The sequence below is a fragment of the Fringilla coelebs genome (genome assembly GCF_963513975.1).
Source record: "Fringilla coelebs genome assembly, chromosome: 30".
NCBI classification, from domain to species: domain Eukaryota; kingdom Metazoa; phylum Chordata; class Aves; order Passeriformes; family Fringillidae; genus Fringilla; species Fringilla coelebs.
The window spans coordinates 1994155-2004407 of NC_140056.1; the positions used below are offsets into that span (position 1 = coordinate 1994155).

At 53.8% G+C, this 10253-nt stretch overlaps 1 protein-coding gene across 2 annotated transcripts; it reads left to right on the forward strand.

Moving 5' to 3' along the window:
* The first annotated feature begins 54 nt into the window (after window positions 1-54).
* CCNT1 (cyclin T1) lies at window positions 55-9909 on the forward strand. Of its 2 annotated transcripts, XM_084223433.1 has the most exons (9): window positions 55-240; window positions 1282-1363; window positions 1594-1722; window positions 2474-2534; window positions 3797-3859; window positions 4472-4517; window positions 6914-7077; window positions 7396-7466; window positions 7787-9909. In XM_084223433.1, exons 1-9 carry the CDS (start codon window positions 68-70, stop codon window positions 9158-9160), a joined length of 2163 nt encoding a protein of 720 aa, XP_084079559.1. In that variant the 5' UTR covers window positions 55-67; the 3' UTR covers window positions 9161-9909. The 2 variants fall into 2 exon arrangements, 1 of the variants encoding a protein (XP_084079559.1); XR_014616841.1 differs by lacking the exon at window positions 6914-7077 and having other exon boundaries at window positions 7787-7862.
* The last annotated feature ends 344 nt before the right edge of the window (window positions 9910-10253 follow it).

Genomic DNA, 10253 nt, shown 5'->3' on the forward strand with positions numbered 1-10253 from the left:
GCTTGACGTCATCGCGCCGCCGCGCTGCGTGCGCACGCCGCGTCCCCCGCGCGGGCGCAGAGCCGCCATGGAGGCCTCGGCGGGCGGCGGCGGCGCCGGGCCCGGGCGGCGCTGGTACTTCAGCCGCGAGCAGCTGGAGCGGAGCCCATCCCGCCGCGCCGGCCTGGACCCCGACAAGGAGCTCTCGTACCGGCAGCAGGCGGCCAACTTGCTGCAGGACATGGGGCAGCGCCTCAACGTGTATCCGGCCGCGCTAGGCCGCGCTAGGCCGCGGGTGGGAGCGGGGCGGGGCGGGGAGAGCCGGAGGGGGGAGAGCCGGGAGGGAGTGGGGCGAGAGCCGGGAGTCGGTTCGGGGAGAGCCGGGAGCGAGTGCGGGGAGAGCCGAGTGTTGTGGGGATCGAGGAGAGCCCGGCCCCGGCTCAGGGAGATCGGTGCCGGGGTGTCGGGAAGGCCCGGGCGGCTCTCGGGGCGGGACAAGCCGCTTTTCCCGTTTTTGGCTCGGGAGATCCCGTTTCGGGCGCAGGGAAAGCCGTGCTGCCGTGTTGGAGAGGTTGGGGCAGGCCTGGCCGGCTCAGGAGAGGGGAGAGCTGTGCCGGGGTGCTTGGAAGGGAGCGGCAGGCCCGGCCCGGGTGCGCCGAGCCCGCTTTGGCACCGAGGAGATTTCGGGAGCGGGGAAGGCGGTGCCGGGATGGGGGAAAGGGAGGACACGGCCGGAGCGGGAGCAGGGAGAGCCGAGCCCGTTTCGAGGTCGCGGAAATCGCGTTTCATGAGCGGGGAAAGCTGTGCTGGGGAGTCGGGAAGGCCCGGCCTAGGAGTGGGGAGAGCCGAGCCCATTTTGGGATTGAGGAAATCCGGTTAGAGGAGTGGGAAAAGCTGTACTGGGATGTTGGGAAGGCTCAGCCCACGAGTGCCCAGGAAAGCCGAGCCCATTTTAGGACCAAGGAGATCCCAAAAAGGATTCTGGGAGCAGGGAGAGCTGTGCAGGTTGTGAGGAAGGAGCGTCTGGGGAGCAGGGAGAGCTGAGCCTGTTTGGGGTCGAGGAGACCTAATTTTGGGAGCAGGGAGAGCTCTCCTGGAGTGTTGGGAAGGCTCAGCTTGGTTGTGGGGAGAGCTGAGCCTGTTTTGGGATTGAGGAGAGCTGTGTTGGGATGCAGGGAAGGCCTGCCTTGGGAGTGAGGGGAGCCTGTCCCATCCTGGTGCTCTTGGTGTGTGGGGTCTGTTCCAGGGGCTCCCCCGGGCCTGTCTGGGGGTCTCTGTGCTTTTCCTTAACCCCATTCCCAGCTCCCAGCTCACCATCAACACAGCCATCGTGTACATGCATCGCTTCTACATGGTGCAGTCCTTCACCCAGTTCCACAGGAATGTAAGTGCTGGGATTTGGGGGGTGGGGGGCTCTGGGAACCCCCAAATCCCCTCCTGGGGAGGGGAACCCACCTTGGGAGGAGGTTTGGGAAGGGAGAAGGGACCTTTTTGTCCCTCCTGGTGGTGACCAGATTTGAACAGCCTGAAGGAACATTGAGAATCCACCCAGTTTATTTATTTTTATTTTGAATTTAGTGGCTTTTTAAGTAAATAGAGCATTTTCCTCCACAGTCTGTGGTGCCAGCAGCGCTTTTCCTGGCAGCCAAGGTGGAGGAGCAGCCTCGGAAGCTGGAGCATGTCATCAAGGTGGCACATGCCTGTCTGCACCCCCAGGAGCCTCTGCTGGACACCAAGAGTGAGGTGAGTGTGGGGAGGGAGCCCTGGGATGTGCTGTGAGAGCTGGAGGAGTGGGAATGGCATTGGAATCTCGTGGCTCCTGTGGCTCCTCCACCCTCCTGAGGTGCTCAGGGGCAGCTTCTCCATCCAACCTCTCCTGCTGCAGAGAGATTTGGCCTTCCCCCATCTGTGCAAAGCCTTTTCTCCTCTGCTGCACACCTGGATCCAGGTGTGCTGCGTGCCAGTGTCCCTGGAGTGCTGCAGAGGAGCTCCACTGTGGGAGCAGTTTGTCCCAGCACTTGTTTCAGTGGGTTAAAAACGTTGCTGATCCCTCATCTCTCCAGACAGCCCCTTTTACCTGGAGCTGAACAGCAAGTCCTGCTGGAAGGGGCAGTTTTTTTCAGGGAAACTTACAGAAAATATTAAAAAAAAGGAGGAAAAGCAGGGGATTCCTGCACTGCTCATATGGGGGACCAGCACCCAGGGCCCCCCAAACACTCTGATCCCTCTTTCTTAGAATCTCCAGATGCTTTGGGTTGGAAGGACCTTAAATCCCATCCCATTCCACCCACCTGCCATAGGCAGGGACATTTTCCAGTAGCCCATCTTGCTCTGAGCTCCATCCAGCCTGGCCTTGAACACTTCCAGGGAATCTGTACCAGTCCCCCCGTGCAGGGAGATTCCCATTTTTGCCTTGGAGAGAAGGGTGTTAGGAATGTGCAGGCTTGATCAGAGTGCCTCTCCATGAGTAACCTGCCTGTCCTCTCAACCCCAGGCTTACCTGCAACAAGCCCAAGACCTGGTCATTCTAGAGAGCATAATCCTACAGACCCTGGGTAAGTTCCTCGGAGCGGCCGGACTGCCACACCAATCCCAGAGCCAGGAGAATTCCACAGGCTGGACAGAGTGCACACAACAAACCCTGTTTTTCAGCCTGACTCCTGTTTTTAACATCAATTTTTCAGGTGTAACTTGTGCCAGGCTCAATGCTGAAAGATTTAAGTGTGGTTTGTCACTTTGGTTTATTTTTTTTTCCCCTAAAAAAAAAAAAAAATCAGGATTTGTGCTGCTTGGACACCGGTCTTTGTCCTGGGTTGTGCTTTCCAGCTCAATTATAGAATGATGGAATGGTTTGGGTTTGAGGGAACCTTAAAGACCATCCAATTCCAGGCCATAATGCTCCAGTTCTGTTGCAGGAAGCAGTTTGTACTGAGAGATGTCTTAAAAAATGGGTTAGAAGTGAATATTTTGATCAAAGAATTAAGTGGAGGAGAATCCCCAGAACTCAACAAACCAGGAGGAGTTTCTGGGTGTTTTTGGAAGTAAGAGTCTCCACGTAGGTGGAGCTGGTGCCCTGTTTCTTTATCAAATGTACTGTTAAAAGTTGTGTTCACTAACAAATGTTCTGTTTCAGAGGCAGCTTGTAGGTAGATTTTCCCTCCAAAAGAGCAGGATTTTGTTATTCCCGACTGGATTCAGAGCAGACTCCGTGTCCCTCCTTCAGGAGGGGCAGAGGTGCCGTGGGCCACAAGCCTGGGGCTAAGCCAAGCCCAGTTCTGCAGCCTCTCAGTTCTCCAGGGGCCTTTTTAAACACCCCAGCTCTCCCAGAACATTCTGCAGATCTGCTGTGCACATGGACCAATTGGAATTCTTTTTTTCCCCTTTCAAACAGAATTCCCAAAGTGAGGAGGAAGCAGGAGCGAGGATTAAACTCAATTGTCCTCAGTGCTTTAGGCCCATTCAAAGGGAAAACAATCTGCTTCCTCTCAGCTTTTTGGGTGAGAGAAATTCCTTGGAGCAGATGCCATTGTCTTTGCCTTCCTCCCAGCTGCTTCAAGAGGCTTTGTCTTGCTATTTTTAAAATCTTTAATAATTGTTTTGTTTCCAGTGAGGCCTTTCAGAAGCTGGGAGGTCTGGCAGCAGCAGAGACCTTCTGGGTTTGTAGCTGGAGAACTTGAGGCTTCTGGATACAGGAAAAAATGGGCTCCTCTATTCCTGCCTGGCTCCAAGCAGGGCTGTAGGAGGGAAGGGGTGCAGGAAAAGACAGCTCCAGGGCTGTGCTGCTGGTTCTGATGGTCCTTTGTCTGTGTCCTTCCAGGGTTTGAGATCACTATTGACCACCCTCACACCCATGTGGTGAAGTGCACCCAGCTTGTCCGAGGTGAGAGGGGATTTTTGGGAGGAAAATATGGGGGAGTGTCCAGCTGGGATTGCTCCAGAGCTTCCCAGAGCCCTGGAATGGGTTGGGTTGGGAGGGCAAAGACAATTTCCACTTCCCTAGATTGTTCCAACCTGGCCTTGGACGCTTCTAGGGATGGGGCAGCCACAGCTTCTCAGGGCCTCCCCACCCTTACAGGGAGGGATTTCTTCCCAATATCCCATCTTATTCTCACCTTTTCCAAGTGAAAAACCATTCCCCCTTGTCCTGCCACTCCAGGTCCCATCCAGAGTCCCACTTCAGCTCTCTTGGAACCTGAAAGGCCACAAAAGGGTCACCCCAGAGCCTTTTCCAGGCTGAACAATCCCAATTCTCCCAGCTTTTCCTCACAGGAGAGCTGATCCATCCCTCTGATGCTCAAAACAGAGGCAGTTTTAGATGGTTGAGACTTTTCTGAACCACACAAAGCTCTCAGTGAGCAGCAGTTCCCAAAATCCTTGTGGCTGTGGCCTCTTGGTCAATCTGTGGGTGGCCCATGGTTCTTGCACTAAAATAACATGAAAAATATGCAAATAACACCCTGATTGTTCTTTTTTTTTCTTCTTCTTCTTGCAGCCAGCAAGGACTTGGCACAAACTTCCTATTTCATGGCTACAAACAGGTTATTATTTTATAATTTTTTAATTGGTTGATAATTTATCTGCTGCCTGTGGCCCCAGAGGCGTTGCTCAGCCTGGGAGCAGTTGGGAATCCCACAGGAAGAGCCTTAAGAAAAGGTTCCAGCCATTTTTCCTGCCAGCTGCTGGGTAAAATGAGCTGGAAAATAAGGCAGATGGGATACTCAGGAGCTTCACTGCTTATTTGATAGGAATTTAGTTGTGAAAGTTTGAAAAAAAAACCCAAACAAACCAGAAAGGTGGAGGGGAAATGAGTATATAATTTTTTTCTTGCTTGTTCTGGGTGTTGGAGAGTTTTCACTCAAGAAGGTGCTGTGGAAATTGCCCATGAATATGCTTTCTACCCCCCCCCAAAAAAAAAAAGGTGGTTTGGGGCATAAATGAAAAAAAAAATCAACCCCAAGCTTTTTGTATGGGTTGTTTTGCCCCCGAGTTTTCCCTGGAAAGAAAAATCAGTCCCAGGTTCTTAATTTGGGTTGTTTTATCCCTAAATTTTCCCTGGAAAGGAAAATCAGCCCTAACTTCTCAGTTCTGCTTGTTTTGTGCACTTTTTTTGGGATTATTTCTAAATTTAATTTCCTGGATTTTCACCTTCGGACAAATCATGGAGTTCATAGTTGGAACAGACAAAATTGTGGACATGAAAAACACTAAAGTTTTGAGAAATTACTGAGGGAAAAGTGGTTTAGGTGCCAACACAGGTGAAGCTGCAGGGCTGGAATTGCCTCCAAGCTCTGTCTGGGAATGTCTGGGCACGTGGTTTCCCTTTTCCACCTGGGAGGTGTTCCCTGCTCACCTTCAGTGTTTGCTGAAGGTGTTTGGGGCTCCAAAGGGCACCTGTGGATTTCCGGCCTCTGGAGCCTGCTGGTGCTGATGTTTGGGTAAACACAGCCCTAAAACCTGGTTTATCCCTGCAGCCAGAATTTCAAAGCTGTGGGATTAAGGAGTTAAAGCTGTAATTGAGGGAAATCCAGGCAGAAAGTGTGAAGAAGAGCCTTGGTTTTGCCTGAGAGAGCCAGTTCTGGCATGAGCTGGATGAATCCTTTGGTTTCATTCTGGCAGGGTTGAGGCTCTTTGTTGTCCTTGAATTTGCTCTCCCAAGGCTCTGAATTTCCTGGGTTTGACTTCTCTGGATAAACCCAGTATCCATGAAACTTGAGGATTTTGGGTTGTAGATGCCAAACTTCAACCTCTCCACTTTTCACTGATGAAAAAGGTGGTGAGGAGATGGTGCCATGTGGGGGCTTGGTGGCAGAATTCCCAAAGTGCCCATTCAGGAGTGAGCAAATCCCACACTCAAGACTCAGCTTCTGTGTTTCTTTAAGCTCTGGTGTTCCTTCAGGATCCTTGTAGTCCTTCATTTCTCCTGGTCCTGGTGCTGTCCACCCCTCCCAGCACTCATGGCCACATGGAAAATCAATTTATTAATATAAATATTTTATAGATCACCTGGCTCAGGTTCTCTTGAGCATAAAGTGTATTCCTAAAAATCCTTTGGGAAAGAACAGACCCTTCCTAAAGCTGAAAAGGGCTCCTTGGATGCCATCTGGGAGTTGTGCTTGGAAGTTTCTCCCCAGAGCAAGGTGGGGCTGGCAGGTGACCCCAGGACTGACTTTTGTCCTTGGAGATCCCAGATTTTCTGTAGCAAAACAGAAATGAACAAAGAAACCGGTGGAAGAGATCCCAAATTTTTCTGTAGCAAACCAAGAATGAACAGAGATGGAGGAAATCCCAACTTTCCTGTAGCAAAATGGGGATGAGCAAAAAAACTGACAAATTTCTCTTCACGAGCAGAGGTGGGATTGGTCCCCAGTGACTTTTTCCCCCAAAAAACCTGACAAATTTCTCTTCACGAGCAGAGGTGGGGTTGGTCCCCAGTGACTTTTTTCCCTTCAAGGGGAATCCCAAATTTCTTGCATCAAAAGAGGGATAAACAGGGAAATTGGTGGAGGAGATCCCAAATTTCCTGTTGTAAAACAAGGATGAGTTTCTCCTCAGAGCAGAGGCTGGCGGGTGACCTCAGCACTGATTTTCTTTCTTTTGGAGGAGATCCCAAATTTTCCTGTAGCAAAACAAGGATGAATTTCTCTCCAGAGCACAGGTGGGGCTGGCAGATCCCCAGTGACTTTCCCTCTCAAAATTACCTCTATAAAAAAAACCACGAACAAAAAACTGGTGGAGAAGGAGAACCCAAATTCCCTGTAACAAAACAGACCCGAACAAACAAAACCCCGCTGTGCTGGAGCAGGATGGAGCTGCCTGTGCCTGAGGGTCCTTCTGGGGTGCTCCAGAGGGCCACATTCCCCCCCATATCCCGCGTGGATCTGCAGCTCAGGCGTGGGAGTTGATGGCTTTTTGTTTTCTCTCCCGGTGACGTCAGCCTGCACCTGACCACCTTCAGCCTGCAGTACACCCCGCCCGTTGTGGCCTGCGTCTGTATCCACCTGGCCTGTAAGTGGTCCAACTGGGAGATCCCAGTCTCCACGGACGGGAAGCACTGGTGGGAATACGTTGATGGCACTGTAACTCTGGAGCTCTTAGATGGTAAGTTTGGGAGCGAGGTTTTTTTTCCCTGCAAAAGGCTCTTAGAATGATTTTGGCATCGCTGGTCCTGGGTCTGATGTTCCAACACCACCTCACGGACTCCAGGAGTTCAGGGCTTGCTGAGCTTTTCCAGGGCAGCAGCAGCTTCTGTAGCACCACAGAGAAATGAGTTTGAATGGGTCAGTGATTACAGTTGTCAGAATGTCCCTCCTGGCGCAGCTCCATCCCACCAGTAGCTCCATCTGTCAGATGAGGGGGTTCTCCTGCTGGACTGGGGCTGTTCTGACCCTCCTGCTTGGGTTTGTGTCTCCTCTGCAGAACTGACTCATGAATTCCTGCAAATCCTTGAGAAAACTCCCAGCCGACTGAAGCGGATCCGGAACTGGCGGGTAAGAACCTCGGACACAGGCTGTGATTCCTTTGTGATGCAGGACAGCAAGGGAGGGAGTTGTGTGTGGAACTGGGATACCGTGTGTGGTGCTAGTGGTGCTCGAGTTCATCTGTTGTGAATTAACTTGTATAGAATGTTGGTTTTCCAGCTGCATTAGCAGCCCTGCTTCCAGGGGTTGGGAATTTTTTCACGAGGAGGGATGGGAGCAGAGTGGATCTGTCTGTAAAGAAGACCTTGACGCTGTCCTGGTGAGCTGCTTGGATTACACCAGCTCCAGCAACACCCCAAGTAAACACCCGCTGATTTGTTTAATTCCAGGCCTCTCAAGCAGCCAGGAAATCCAAAACCGACGACCACGGCGATGACGAGAGCCTGTCAGAGCAGACAATCCTCAACATGATCTCCAGGAACAACAGCTCGGACATGAACATCGCTGGGCTCATGAGCATGTCCACATCCTCCACCGCCGGAGCGGGGCCGGCGCTCCCGGCCGCGGCCGATTCCCCCGGGGAGCCGAGCGCCGCCGATCCGTCCCAGGCGGATCACTGGCACCCCCCGGCCAAGCTGGACATCCACAGGACTAACGAGGGCACATCAGGTGCTGAGCACCCGCAGCAGGATGGGGCTGCCTACCCCAAGCAGAGCACCAAGAACGCACCCTCAGCCAAGGTGTCCCTCAAGGAATACCGGGCCAAGCACGCCGAGGAATTGGCGGCGCAGAAGCGGCAGCTGGAAAACATGGAAGCCAACGTGCGCTCCCAGTACGCCTACGCCGCGCAGAACCTCCTGGTGCAGCAGCAGAGGGAGAGGGAAGGGCAGCAGGACAGCAACCCCTCCCCAATCGTCCTGAAAATCCCCAGCGCGGGGCAGGAGAACCCGCCCGGCACCGACAAGGGCGACAAAGCTCTCAAGATGAGGATCCCGGCGGTGGGGGGAGGCGGCGAGAGGCCGATCCCCTCCAAGCAGGAGGATATCAAGATGCGGCTCAAGGTGCCGGCTCCCGGAGACAGACACGGCTCCGCGGATGAGAGCGGCGGCGGGAAGAGCCGGGAGTACAAAGAGAAGCACAAGGGCCACTCATCCAACCACCACCACCACCACCACAACCACCACTCGCACAAACACTTGCACGCCCAGCTCGGCGCCGGCCCCAGCACCGCGGCCAAGCGCCCGGGGGACTCCAAACACGGCGCCCAACCCGGCGCCGCTGCCGCCACCCCCCACAAGAGCTACGGGCCTCTCGCCCCCACCCGCAAAAGACCCCTGCCCGAGGAGCCCCCGGCCATGCCCCACGAGCACCAGCCCAAGGTGGGCAAAGTCTCCAAAGGCCCCGGAGTGCCGTTCCCATACGCCCACCTTCCCGGGGCTGCCCATCTCCCCGGGCACAGCTCGGATTTATCCCAGCCCAGCAAAGCCCGGGGCGCCCACAAATCGGACAAGGGGCCTTCGGGGGCCAACGGGCACAACGTCAGCCAGGCCAGTGACTATCAGGACACGGTGAACATGCTGCACTCGCTGCTGAGCGCTCAGGGCATGCAGCCCACCCAGCCCCCAGCCTTCGAATTCCACTCGTACGAGCTCCTGAACCCCCGGGCTTCCAGCGGCTCCAGAGCTGCCACCAACACGGACAAGCCCCGACCGCCCCCCCTGCCCTCGGAACCGCCCCCTCCGCTGCCTCCCCTCCCCAAATAACCCCTCCCCCTTTTTACTACTGAGTCCAGAGCCCGAGCCCAAACCTGCGGGGCTTTTCTAAGGGCTTTTTGATCTCCACTGCCTCACGAAGAACTTATTTTATTATAATATAACTTTTATTATTGATATTTAGTTGTTAAAAGCTGTGAAAGGATAAGGAACCCTTTCTCTATTCCTCCCTCTCCCCCATAGGCTCCCAGTTAGTGTTGGGCTTTGACCCCCCCCATCTGGGGAACATGGGGGATATTTAAAATATGTCACAGAAAATTTAAGATGTTTTACAAATAATTTAAGCATTAACTTATATCTCAGTGGTTTGGTTCCTTTTAATTTCGAGGGGCTGTTGGCAGAGCCCAGGGGGACTTTTGGGGAGGTTCCATTTGAGGCATTTGTGTTGAGTTTTTGGGGGATGGAGGGATGTGGGGGGGCTGAGGGAATCCCACGTGATGGGAGCTGTTTTTCCTCCCATGAGTTGTGTTTCCTTGCCCCTGCACCTGTTCTGGTTTGAGATCCCGTCTCCATCCCTTGCTCCCTTCCTGCAGATCCTTGGATTTCCTCTGGAAACCCTGGGGGCAGGGTTCCCAGTGGGATCTGGGATGAGAAAGTGCCAGGCTGGTCCTGTAGGCACCATGCCTGGGGCAGCTCTTCAGGGAATCACATTGGCACAGGGCTGTTCCCAGCTGAGCTGGAAGCAGCTTCTGGAACCTCAGCCCAGGGCCAGGGGACCTGTCAGGGTTTGGGTTGAATATTTGGGAAAGCCCTATTTCCTTTCTTTTTTAGACTTGACTTTTCTGACCTTCAATAAACGGGTGGTCTCTCTGGATGGTTTTGGGAAACTTGTTCCATGTTGAGCTTGATTTTAGGAGAAATTTCTGCTGCCAAACCCCCTCCAAGGATCTGGGGACCAATTTGGTCCAGTTTTGGGATCAATTCTTAGATTTCAGGCTTTGGGCAAGGCCCATCCCTTGCTTCCCTTCCCTCTTTTGGAGGAGCCCCTCTTGGAGGCAGCTCCTCTCGGGATGTCGAGGCTCTGTCGGTTCGTGGCCGGCTCGGTAAAGCGGGAGGGCACCGAGTGATAACCGGGGGGGCGGGG

Coding starts and splice junctions, on each gene's coding strand:
- CCNT1 (XM_084223433.1), top strand. CDS start 68: ATGGAGGCCTCGGCGGGCGGCGGCGGCGCCGGGCCCGGGCGGCGCTGG. Junction 1,723..2,473: donor TGCTGGACACCAAGAGTGAG/GTGAGTGTGGGG, acceptor TCTCAACCCCAG/GCTTACCTGCAACAAGCCCA. Junction 4,518..6,913: donor TATTTCATGGCTACAAACAG/GTTATTATTTTA, acceptor CGGTGACGTCAG/CCTGCACCTGACCACCTTCA.